Raw genomic sequence first — 13962 nt, 5'->3', positions numbered from 1 at the left:
AAAATATTAATTTGATCATTTACATAGTACGTAATGAATGACTACGCATAACTCACCTAGTCCAGTTCTCACCGTTTAATATTTTGTTCTTTTAATTTGGTGAGAAAAGTGTAAGCGGTTGAATTTAGTACAGTGCTATGTCGATTCGCTGCGCAAATCGTTTTGCTTTCTTGCCACACACATCAGACACAATTTAGGTTCAAACCATGCAAAAAGTAACTCGCCTTAAACATGAACAGGAGATATGAAAATTTAGTGATTTGTTCTTGAATAAAATCATAATATTGTTTGTCGTTCAGATGCGTATTATTAGCTATATCACTCGGGCTGCGCCCTCGTGATATAGCCTAATTCCTTCGCATCTGAACTCCAAACGATGAATTATCCAGCGACAAATCACTAAATGAGATATATCTGTGTATCCGACGGGTCCATCTGCCTCCATAATAATACGCATCTAAACGACAAACAATGATTTTATTCAAGAGCAAATCACGTTACAAAGGACTTTAAAGTACATCCTTGGCGGCATTCATTAAATATTTGCCCGTTTTCAATCGGTTTCTTTTCCAGCGCGCCGCTATGCCGTTTGACGTTATGACGTAATAATTGTGACGTCAGAACAGTGAATTGTTGTATAATAATTCACTGTTTTCAGCCTTCTTTGTTTAATAGGAAAATGAATCGGACCGTGTTAGAATTATATATACAGAGAGGAATGCGTGTCTATACAACAGTTGTGATGTTTCTAGCCAAAATGTATTGGTACCTCGACATGTTATCCAATATGACTTTTTTCATTTATCTATTTTCATATTTTTACCTTTTTTTCGAACTAGAAATGGTACGTATTACACAACCTTTACTACATCTTTTGTAATTAGATTTCAGTAAAACATTTACAACTATATAATTTGATTTTTTCTCTCGGAAGTGCCCCATTATTCTTTGTTTAAACTGCTTATAAAAGTGTGATATGTTATAAAATAACAATTAAAAGACAAATTGTGTGTAAATAAAGAATACGTACCACAAAACGAAAGGAAATACTATAGTTTTATGAATTTATGAATTACACCAAATATTTGTGTATTTCCGGTCTTTTGCAGGTCTTCGTTGCTTGCGAGATGTTACTTTTTGTAATTCATACATGGACTTGTTAATGAGATACAGCATGATAGTTAGTTGCACACAAAACTTCTAAATCCGTGGACAAGTCTATAACGCGGGGATATCGCACTTCATCGCAGCGTGCTTTGTATCAAACTCAACAGAGAGTTTGAAGTTTCGATCTGATGTCTGCAATCGCTGTGAATAGATTTTGCACACACAACTTTTAACAAAGGTGTGACGCCGACGACGAGGATGCTCGGGAACTCTCACTATTCTTCGAACAGTCGAGCCCAGTGTCGTGTCAGTTTCTGTTAGAGAGAACTACATGCCAAAATTTTAAGTGTTCCCTGAACAAAAGTCTTGCCGTTGCATTCGTATTAAATTCATTTTAACATATACCGGTCTTTAGCTTACATTATGACACTTGACTTGTAAAAATACTGACTTATGTTTGAATATATCGAGAAAACTCTGTGCCTTAAAAACCACACTGGCCATAGCTTTCGAAGATGCGGTGGTTCCAACGCCTCGACGGTGGAGAATTCGTCGCAGAAGCGATGGATAAATATGGCCGGGTGAACGTAATCGGTAAGTTTTCTAATGGGTTTTATCTTATTTTTTCACCTTTAGCTGGAAACAACAAGTGAGGCAGGAACCCACATATGTACTTTTCAAGTTACAAACATTTGTACAGTGCAATTCCTTGCCAATAATGTAAACACTTCTGTACAGTTTGATGAGGGGCTGCCGTTTTCTGTAGAATTTCGATTAAAATTGAAGTATTCTGTATAAAACGACCCCTGATTACTTTTGCATTACAGCGTAAGTATGATACTGTCAAACAACAACTACTGAATTGTCAATGCAGGATTATTAAATAATCTGCCAAAAATGATTCCAACGCAGGGGCGGTGGATACAGTTGCAACGCATTACGTTGTGTCCGACTCCGTTAGTGACAATTTTGGACTTTTTACTTACCTAAACTGCACTTTTCCCGGGATTTTGACTTGGGTTTGACCATTGCATCATTTTGACACATGACAGCAGTAAAAACTCGATGCTTAGTTATAATTTTCAATTCATTTGCACTTCCTTTTCTTACTGTTGAAAACTATACCAAGAGTAACCTATAATACACCATGTTTTTATAATAAAAGCGCATGTAAAATATTTCTGCATATTGTATATTTATATGAACGCATGTTCCAAAATGTAAACAAAATATCAATAGGTAATATCGAATGTTTGATTAATGTCTGACCAGATTCTAATTTTACATCATATACCTTATCATATTGACTAATGAACAATACATACGTAGACATATAACACCAGCATGTCATAAAAAGGTCGTATTGAGCTGCTGCGTTACATGAAATTAAGTGTGTTTTTTATAACTTGACTGACTTGCCTTTACCTCTAAAATATGTTTTTATTTTCTGAACTATATACCAGGATTTTAAACCGACAAGAAAGAAGTCAAGATTTCTTGTTCGAATATTGAAAACTATACGAAGAAACAGATTAGCAACATCTTACATACAGAAAACAGGATACGACTAGTAAAAGGCTAGAACTTCAGTCACCTCTCAAAAGGTCTCAATCAAATATAAGAGACATTGATATATGATTTATTTTTGAGATGGTAACAGTTCTTTCCTTTTTCTTCCGAACTCACACTTCCAGTAAATGGGATATTACTCAATCAAAAACAATCAAAAAAGTTACAATAAAATGTCACTATGTAACTAAACAACTGTTCTTTCGCGGATAAGATTGATATTACCGCTGCAGAACTCGTGCATATATCAACATAGAAAGTTAATAACCTATAAGTATTTAGTTCAGACGCTGTTTACTTCCATTTCCCACGTCCGAATGACGCCGTACTCTCGGTCTGATTGACGTATTTTGCCAGTTATAAATAGCTATGATAATTAAAAGGTTCTATGCGCTTCGCCTATCAGCAAATGTTACAAAAAATGTGACCAAATTACAGAAATATTGCGAATTGCAATGATATAATTCTCATTGCCCTTTACACAATATGCGGCTTTTGACAGCAAAAGTTTTTGTTGTTTTTTTAACAGCTCTCGTATGGCGGAAAGAAATTTCACGTAAATTTAAAACAGAAAGCTGTTATTACTAAATATTTTCATATTAGTAAGCCAGCCTCGATTTTGGAACAGGTTGTGAAAAGTATTTTCAATTATATAATACAAAGTTGTTCGATGTATTAGGCCTATTTGCAGTAAATAAGAATGTTGATAAGAATTTTTAGCGTTTCGGCAATCGTGTTAATAAACATGGCCTTTAAGCGAAACGACAAGCAAGTATCCATGGCTGCTCAAAAACTATGTAAAACCCATGTACTAGCCCATGCTTAAAGTCTTTATTATTGTCACGCTTACATTATTTACTTCATAAAATAGAATATGCGAGTGTCCTGCTACAATTACATAAGTTCAAATAGGTACTGAAGTTAATGAATTATATGTTATACCTGTATATAGAATAAGGCAGGCCTTTATCAGAAATATTAAAGTGTTACTTCATTATACGACTATATATCTTCATAGTATTTTCTCATACATTTGTAGTACGTAACTTATATCCTGTTATATTCATAATTTCCATACTTTCATCATATATTAACTTTTTGAAACTTTGTTTTTTTTACCATCGTATAACGATGTTATATTCCATGTTCTGAAATGAGCATATTGTAAGATTTTGCCTAAATAAAATATCTTGTAAAAACAGTTCAACTGAATACACATAGCGATCGAATGTCCTTCATCCTGTTTATTTCTTGTCCTACAGTTTCCTCCGTGATGAAAGCATTTAAACAAGTTGCTAAGCTTTAAAGCAAAAATCATGAGGTAACGTGTTTTAGAATACCCAGTACCCAGTTCAAACTAAAATGATTGGGTAATATTCTAACTCACCCTGAAAACTTACCTGTTACTCTGCACGGTATAATATTTTTAAAATTGTTAACATGTTAAACCAGTAAGCACGTTAGACCGATCATACAGCACACACTATGGATAAGTTGTCGTGTAATAACATATACTACTTCTAAACGTTGGGTTGGCATGGTTATCTGGTGTAATGGTTATAACCAAGTCAAATCCCGGGAAAAGTGCACTTTAATTAAGTTTAAATCCCAGAACTGTAATGCGTTGCAACTGTATCCACCGCCCACTGCGTTGGAATCTTCTTTTGGTCGATTATTTTAAGTACCAGCATGAAAAGTTCCCCGATCACAACGAAAATGTTGTTGTTTGATAGTGTCATACTTACGTTAGGATGCAAACGTAATCAGGGGTTGGTTTGTTCAAAAATTCACCTATTTTAATCGAAATTCTACAAAATCAGCTGTCCCTCATCAAACTGTACAGAAGTGTTTACATTAATGGCTAAGAATTGTTATGAACAAGTGTTTGTGGCTGGAAGTGAACATATGTGGGCTCCTGTCTCACTTGTTGTACTTTCGCTCCTGTCCCCTATTGACTTCTTGCCTATACGACTGTGCATTGGGGGAGACATGCACTTTTCTACAAAGCATCTTCTAATTGTCTGGAGTATTTCTCTGATTATTCAACGGTAAAATACTTTTAATAGTACAATTCTTGTCTGGAGTATTTCTCAGCAACCACTGGTTGGAATTTAGCCTTACTTCATACAAAAGTTCATCATCAAGAGGAGATGCGCATATTATCTTTGTGTTCTAGTTGGGTGATTTTTCATCGAGTTATTGTCCTTTGATTTTTCAACAGTTACAGTAGTATATTATGTTATTTTTTTTTTTCTGGAGTATTTCTCAGCAACCAAATTTAGCCAGACTTCGTAGGAAGTTTCACTATCAAGAGGAGATGTGCAAATTATCTTCATATTTTGATCGGATGATTTTTAGCTCATCTGATTTTTTGACAAAAAATTATGAGTTATTGTCATCGCTTGATCATCGTCGGCGTTGGTGTTGCCTGTTTAAGTTTTATGTTTAGGTCAGCTTTTCTCCTATTTTTAACTATCAAAGATATTGCTTTAAAACTTGCAACACTTTTTCACCATCAATAGTCGACTCTGCACAGCAAGAAACATAACTCCATCCTGCTTTTTGCAAGAATTATGGCCCCTTTTGGACTTAGAAAATATTATACAGAGACAAAAAGATCAGATAAGCGTCTGCACCGGCAAAGCAGTGCTTTTGTTCACCGAGTTATTGCCCTTTGATTATTCAACATTAGTATACTATAGTACAGTTCTTGTCCAGAGTATTTCCCAGCAACTACAGGTTGGAATTTAGCCAAACTTCATAGAAAACTTAACACTAAAGAAGAGATGTGCATATTATCTTTGTGTTTTGGTCGGATGATTTTTCACTGAGTTATTGCCCTTTGATTATTCAGAGTGTAATACTAAAGTACCATTTCTTTTCCGGAGTATTCCTCAGCAACCACTGGCTGGAATTAATGGAAACTTCATAGAGAACTTCAGTCCCAAGAGAAGATGCACATATTCACCCTCATTTTCCAGTTGAATGATTTTCACTGAGTTATTGCCCTTTAATTATTCAATGTTAGTAAAATATAGCACCATCATAGTCAAGAGTATTTCTCAGCAACCACTGCAAAAATTCAGAGGATGCTTTACTCTTAAGCAGAGGTGTGCATATTTTCTTCATGATTTGGTGGAATGATTTTTTAAAGAGATATCGCCCTTTGATTAATCAGCGTTAGTAAACTATATGTGTGCAGTCAGTGAATTCCACTTTTGTTTTTTAGCTCACCTGTCACAAAGTGACAAGTGACAGGTGAGCTTTTGTGATCGCACGGTGTCCTAGAGGCCACAGTTTTCATGGGATCTGTATGAAAGTTGGTCTGAATGTTCATCTTGATGATATCTAGGTCAAGTTTGAAACTGGGTCAACTGAGGTCAAAAACTAGGTCAGTAGGTCTAAAATTATAGAAAAATCTTTTGACCTCTCTAGAGGCCATATTTTTCAATGGATCTTCATGAAAATTGATCTGAATGTTCACCTTGATGATATCTAGGTCATTTTCGAAACTGGGTCATGTGCGGTCAAAAACTAGGCCAGTAGGTATAAAAATAGAAAAACCTTGTGACCTCTCTAGAGGCCATATTTTTCATGAGATCTTCATGAAAATTAGTGATAATGTTCACCTTGATGATATCTAGTTAAAGTTCAAAACAGGGTCACGTACCTTTGAAAACTAGGTCAATAGGTCAAATAATAGAAAAACCTTGTGACCTCTCTAGAGACCATATTTTTCAATGGATCTTCATGAAAATTGGTCAGAATTTTTATCTTGATAATATCTAGGTCAAGTTCAGAACTGGGTCACATGAGCTCAAAAACTAGGTCACTATGTCAAATAATAGAAAAAACGACGTCATACTCAAAACTGGGTCATGTGGGAAGAGGTGAGCGATTCAGGACCATCATGGTTCTCTTGTTTAATATGCAATAATCATATTTTTGGAGCATCCATTGTTGTTTTTTTCTGATATTTTCTTGTGTTTTTTTGCCACTGATACAGGTTTTGTCTTGGATTCATCAGATACCCCTTTAAACATAGAAATCACAAATATTTTCTGGGTTTTAATCATGATGCACAGTAGTTCCTTACCCTCCCACACCCTGGTTGAAAATGACTGTGAACTGTGCTCATTAATTTGGTAGATGTGAATTGAAAATATTTTTAACATGATTTTGCTATATGTTAAAATCAGGCATCTTCCACATACAAAAATGGATTGGTTTTCCCATTTGATAAACAGCAATTAAGCCTAGTAGGGTTACTAATTAAAGAATTGATTTACTAACACTAGGCTTAATCTGTACTTAATTTTTTGCCAAGCCAATTTTATTAACTTTTTATTACAGAAACTGATGGAAGCAAATTATTACAGTGCAGTTTATGCAACCAAGGCAGCTATTGGCTCTATGGTGCAACAGCAAGGTGGTAGAGTTGTGTTTTTGTCATCTCAGGCAGGACAGATAGGACTGTTTGGATTCTCTGCATATTCAGCCTCTAAATTTGCTCTGAGGGGAATGGCTGAAGCTTTACAGATGGAAGTAAAAATGAATTTATATCTAGTCATGGTTTGGTTAATTCATACATTTTTTTGTGTACAATGTTATTTCAGTTAAGGAAATTTTCTGAATATATTCTATTTTTGGATTACTCCAGTTAGATTGCTTTGCCTGTATCAATCAGCCCACAATATGATTTCTCATCAGGGTCGCACCAGCAGGTTGTTTCTTTAGAGGATGATTGCTTGCAGGATTTTTAACTCAAGTATTTGAAGAATAGTGAGAGCTGTTCTACTCACCTGGTCATAAAAAAATTTGGTTAGAGTTTTGCATACAAGTAGCAATCAAGCTGTATCTCAGTAACATCAATAATACGTGTTGGATTGAAACTGACACAATGCTTCACAGTCTTCAAACCTACTTACACAACACTTTTTGAATCTCATTCAATTTATGGCCTTTTTGTATGCCCACTTTGGAAAAATGGACTTATAATGTTATGGCGTGTCTGTCTGTCCATCATATTTCTTGTCCAGAGCTTGACTCAATATCCATTTAAGGTATTGGCATTAAACTTGGCCTATAGGTAGATTGCAATGAGACAATGAATTAGGTTGGTAAGTGAAAGGTCAAGGTCATAAATGAAACTCAAAGGTCAAATTTCTTCCTAATATTTCATATCTGGATCATTATGTATAACTTACTAAGATATTGTCATTAAACTTTGCATATAGGTAGGTGGCGATGAGACGATGGGCAGAGCACATGAATTAGGTCAGTAAGTAAGTTAAACATTGCAAATGGAGCCCAAAGGTCAAATTTGTCCTTCATATTCCCTGTCCAGAGTATAACTTGATAACTATTCAAAGAATTGACTTCAGTCTTGGCATATAGGTAGGCGAGATGATGTGCAGAGTGCTTGAATCAGGTCTGTAGGTCAAAGGTCAAGATCACAGCAAGGTCAAATCTTTCTCGCATATTTTGTGTCCAGAGCATAACTTAATAACCATTCAAGGTATTGACTTTTAAACTTGGCATCTAGATAGGTGGCGATGAGACATAAGCACATGAACTTGTTTGGTAGTCCAAAGGTCATAAATTGAGTTCAAATATATCCTTTCTATTTTGTATTCATAGCATAAATTGAGAACGATTTGTATGCCCCTGGGCATGTCCGTCTGTCCATACGAACTAGATTGCCTATAGCCCTAATTAATGACATAATTTTTTAGTTCATACTCAAACACAACAATGCATGTGGCAAGACATAGAAACTGACCTATATATAGAGATGACCTTGACCCTCATATGACCATCACCTTCAAACTTAAAACCCTAGTAAACAACATTTTTGGTTCTACAGCTCACATAATGACAAAATTTAGTTTATACTCACATCCAATAAACCTTGTTTCAAGACTTACAAACTGACCTTTTTAGCTCCACTATTCGGAGAATAGGGGTGCTATTCTACTCGCCCCGGCATTGGCGTCGGTGTCAGATCGATGTGAGCTTTCTTGGTTTTTCGGCAACCTTTGTTTTTCTTTGTTACTATTGCTTATATCTTACTGTAACTTCACATTAACATTGTTCAGCATGCAAACAAAGTATGTGCAGGGGCTGGGCCCATTATACCCAAGGTCAAGGTCACCAAGGTGTTATACATAGGTTATATTTAAGGATAAAGTTTTTTGGCAACCTTTGTTTTTCTGTCATATCTTTGTTACTATTGCTTTTATCTTACTGTAAGTTCACATAAACATTGTACAGCATAAAAACAAAATATGTGCCGGGGCTGGGCCCATTATACACAAGGAAAAGGTCGCCAAGGTGTTATACTAAGGTTATTTTTAAGGTAAAAGTTTTTCCGCAACCTTTGTTTTTCTGTCATATCTTTGTTACTATTGCTTTTATCTTACTGTAAGTTCACATAAACATTGTCCAGCATACAAACAAAGTATGTGCAGGGGCTGGGCCCATTATACACAAGGTCAAGGTCACCAAGGTGTTATACTTAGGTTATTTTTAAGGTTATAGTTTTTTGGCAACCATATCTTTGTTACTATTGCTTATATCTTACTGTAATTTCACATAAACATTGTCCAGCGTACAAACAAAGTATGTGCAGGAGCTGGGCCCATTATACCTAAGGTCAAGGTCACCAAGGTGTTATACTTAGGTTATTTTTAAGGAAAGTTTTTTGGCAACCATATCTTTGTTACTACTGCTTATATCTTACCGTAATTTCACATAAACATTGTCCAGCATACAAACAAAGTATGTGCAGGGGCTGGGCCCATTATACCCAAGGTCAAGGTCACCAAGATGTTATACTTAGGTTATTTTTAAGGTTAAAGTTTTTTTTGGCAACCTTTGCTTTTCTGTCATATCTTTGTTACTATTGCTTATATCTTACTGTAACTTCACATAAACATTGTCCAGCATACAAACAAAGTATGTGCAGGGGCTGGGCCCATTATACCCATTCAGGCGGTGGCCTTGTTCTAATTACAAAATTTTGTCAAGTTGTATCTCTGTAACAGTCAAATAATTATATTGGATTGATATCTTTCTCTTCAAGCCTACTTACATGAATTGTAGGTCATTTTCTACTTGTTTATCATAAATCTTTGTCAGAATGCTTGGGGCATTATATAGTAATTGCAGTGTCCGTCTGTCCATCCATCAGTTTGTTTATTAGTTTGTCCTGATTTCTTCATTTTGCTTGGCACAAATGTATTCAATAATGAGGTGATATGTCATGCATAATACCCAGATGACTAGCCAGAAGGTCAAGGTCATAACTTGGACGTCACACTTCAGTAGTGTTTTTTACCTGTTGGGTCCATAACTCTCATACTTTGAGGGATTCTAATTCTACCCGGAACAAATGTTTCCCATAATGAGATGATTTGTCATGCGCAATACCCAAACCTTTATCCTGGCCCAAAGGTCAAGATTATACTTACAAAATTATTACAAATAATTAATTAATTACAATTATTTAGGACAAGTAATTTATTATAATTAATTTTCATCTAATCCTGCCTTAAAATGTCAACTTGTAAAGAAAATTAATGCAAATGACAGCTTTTGTTTGTGTAATACATTGCACAAAATTAATGTATCCCATAATGATACAATGTGTCGTGCTCAGTACCAAGACCCCAAGCCCAAAGGTCAAAGTCACACTGAGAGGTCTAATGTAAATAGGCTTTTTGTCCTGTCGGGGTCATAACTTTGTTTTCCATCAAGGGATTTTAATATTGCTTGACACAGATGTTTCACATAATGAGATGATGCATCTTGCACAACACCAAGATCCCAAGCTCATAGGTCAAGTTTTCACTCAAAGGTCAAAAGTCAATATGTTTTTTTTTTGTACCCCCCGACAACAAAGTTGTAAGGGGGTGTATACTGGTTTCAGGTTGTCTGTCTGTCTGTCTGTCTGTCCGTCTGTCTGTCTGTCTGTCTGTCCGTCTGTCCGTCTGTCCGTAGACGCAATCTTGTGCGCACCATCTCTCCTTATCCCCTTGACAGAATTTAATGAAACTTCACACAAGTGATCAGTACCAACAGTAGTTGTGCATGGGGCATGTTAGGTTCTTTTAGAAAAAAAATTTGCAGAGTTATGGGACTTTGTTTTTTTGTTATTATACTATATACATAGACACAATCTTGTGCGCACCATCTCTCCTCATCTCCTTGACACAATTTAATGAAACTTCACACAAGTGATCAGTACCAACAGTAGTTGTGCATGGGGCATGTTAGGTTCTTTTAGAAAAAAAATTGCAGAGTTATGGGACTTTGTTTTTTTTTTTTGTTACTATACTATATACATAGACACAATCTTGTGCGCACCATCTCTCCTCATCCCCTTGACACAATTTAATGAAACTTCACACAAGTGATCAGTACCAACAGTAGTTGTGCATGGGGCATGTTAGGTTCTTTTAGAAAAAACATTTGCAGAGTTATGGGACTTTGATTTTTGTTACTATACTATATACAAAGACATAATCTTGTGCGCACCATCTCTCCTCATCCCCTTGACACAATTTAATGAAACTTCACACAAGTGATCAGTACCAACAGTAGTTGTGCATGGGGCATGTTAGGTTCTTTTAGAAAAAAAATTTGCAGAGTTATGGGACTTTGTTTTTTTTGTTACTATACTATATACATGTACACAATCTTGTGCGCACCATCTCTCCTCATCCCCTTGACACAATTTAATGAAACTTCACACAAGTGATCAGTACCAACAGTAGTTGTGCATGGGGCATGTTAGGTTCTTTTAGAAAAAAAATTTGCAGAGTTATGGGACTTTGTTTTTTTGTTACTATGCTATATACATAGACACAATCTTGTGCGCACCATCTCTCCTCATCCCCTTGACACAATTTAATGAAACTTCACACAAGCGATCAGTAACAACAGTAGTTGTACACGGGGCATGTTAGGTTCTTTCAATGACAAAAATTGCAGAGTTATGGGACTTTGTTTCTTGTTAACATACTATGTACATACAGTCTGCATATGCAATCTTGTGCGTGCCTAATCTACCAAACCCTTGCACACAGTTTAATGAAACTTCACACAAGTGATCAGTACCAACCCTAGTTGTGCATGGTGCATGTTACATTCTTTTAGATAAATATTCTGCATAGTTATGGGACTTTGTTTTTTGTTACTATACTGTATACATACAGTCTATATATATATACAGTCCACATAATTATGCAATCTTGCGTGCATCAAATTGCAATGTACTGTGTCAGTGCATGCGGGGGGTACATTCATCACCTTTAGTGATAGCTCTAGTTTTTCCTGTCTTGTCCATGACTCTGTCTTCCACCAAGGGAATTTAATATAGCTTGACACAGATGTTCTCCATAATGAGATGATCTGTTATGCTTAACACCCAGATCCCTAACTCAAAGGTCAAGGTCACACTTGGAGGTCAAATTTCAATAGAGTTCTTTCCTGCTCGGTCCTAAGCTCTACATCCATCAAGGGATTCAAATATTTTTTGGCAAGTGTTTCCCATAATGAAACAACTTTTCATGCTCAAAACCCAGACCCTAGCTTTAACATCAAGGTTGCAGTTGGAGGTCAAAATTCAATAGGTCTTTTTCCTGTCTGACCTATAACTCTGTTATTCATCAAGGGATTTTAATACCTTTGCAGCACAAACGTTTCCCATTATGAGAGGATGTGTCATGCACAACACCCAAATCCTTAACTCAAAGGTCAAGGTCTCAATTGGAGGTCAAAGTTAAATAGGGTTTTGTTCCTTGTCTGGGCCATAATACATATTTATGAACTTGACCAAATGTTTACCTAGCTGTTAAATATCTATTACCACTTACATTCTATTGAAGCACTTAGTTGCCCTTGTCTGTCCGTCTGTCTGTCCGCATTTGTGTCATGCATATCTCACAAAGTATTTGACCCAGAGTCATCAAACCTCACAGGATTCTTATTAAGCATTAGAAGTTTTGCACCTGATTTTTTAATTGGGGTCTCACTTAGTCAGACCAGAGTTATGGCCCTTGACTTAGTTAAAATTATGCATAAGAAGGGCAGAAATTTAAACTGGATGTATCTCAAAAAAGTATTTGACGAAGAATTATGAAACATTACAGAAATAGTATTCATCATGTGAAGTTCTGCACCTGAGGTTTTGTAAGAGATATCTCACAGCCAGACCAGAGTTTTGGCCCTTGACTTAGTCAAAAATATGTTGTGTCATACATATCTAAAAAAGTGTTTGACCTAGGGTCATGAGACATCATAGGAGTATTATTCAGCATGTGAAGTTGTGCACCTGAGATTTTGTTCCGGATTTCTGTCAGTCAGACCAGAGTTATGGCCCTTGAGTGTCAAAAATATGCCTAAAGGGTATACATGTTTGTGTTGCCTGTATCTCGAAAAGTATTTGACTTGGAGTCATAAAACTTGAGGGGATTATAATATAACATGTGAAGTTGTGCACCTGGTTTTTCTGTTTGGGATTTTACATATTAAACAAGTGAAAAATACACATAAAGTGCTCTAAAGTTTGTGTTGCTTTAAGGGGCGATTGGAGCTACAGATAGAAAAAGCTTTAAAAGACTTCTTCTCATGATCTTCATCAAACTTAAGGTTCTGTTCCAAGTTTTTTAGCTCACCTGAGCCAAAGGCTCAAGGTGAGCTTTTGTGACCGCTTGATGTCCCTTGATGTCCGTCGTCTGTCATGTGCCAACATCTTCCGTCGTCTGTCATGTGTCAACAATTTCTTAGAAAAATCTTCTTTTTCAAAATTACTGGGCAGAGTGACACCATACTTCACAGGAGTGATCCATAGGTGACCCCCTTTCAAAATTGCCCAAAGATTTGAAATTCATGCAGAACTTTGGTTGCCATGGCAACCGTAAGGAAAATCTTTAACAATCTTATTCTCAGAAACCGTTAGCCGAATTTCAAAAATATTTTGTAGGAATGATCTTTAGATGACCCTTTACCAAAATTGCTTAAGCCGTTTTATTTCGGTAAAAAACATGGCCGCCAGGGGGCGTGGCTTATTTTCCCTATATGGATATGTTGTAAATTTCAAAAATCTTCTGCAAAACCACTGGGCAGACTTACACCAAACCTCACAGAAATGATCCTTGGGTGGCCCGCTTTCCAAATTGCCCAAAGAATTAAAATCCATTCATAACTGTGGTTTCCATGGCAACCGAAAGGAAAATCTTTAAAACTGTTCTTCTCAGATACTGTTGGATTTCAAAAGTATTT

The 13962-nt window shown here is 36.0% G+C and overlaps 1 protein-coding gene across 1 annotated transcript in view; it reads left to right on the top strand.

Moving 5' to 3' along the window:
- The first annotated feature begins 1622 nt into the window (after nt 1–1622).
- Nucleotides 1623–13962, top strand: part of LOC123549141 (3-ketodihydrosphingosine reductase-like) — a 69273-nt gene continuing 56933 nt past the window's right edge. The window contains exons 1-2 of the mRNA XM_053546773.1: nt 1623–1694; nt 7030–7221. Of these exons, the coding sequence (XP_053402748.1) occupies nt 1623–1694; nt 7030–7221 (264 nt within the window). The remainder of the gene's footprint in view (nt 1695–7029; nt 7222–13962) is intronic.

This window comes from Mercenaria mercenaria, chromosome 6, assembly GCF_021730395.1.
Source record: "Mercenaria mercenaria strain notata chromosome 6, MADL_Memer_1, whole genome shotgun sequence".
Lineage (NCBI taxonomy): Eukaryota > Metazoa > Mollusca > Bivalvia > Venerida > Veneridae > Mercenaria > Mercenaria mercenaria.
The sequence above is the reverse complement of the archived record's forward strand: the minus strand, read 5'-3'. Positions and strand labels throughout refer to the sequence as shown.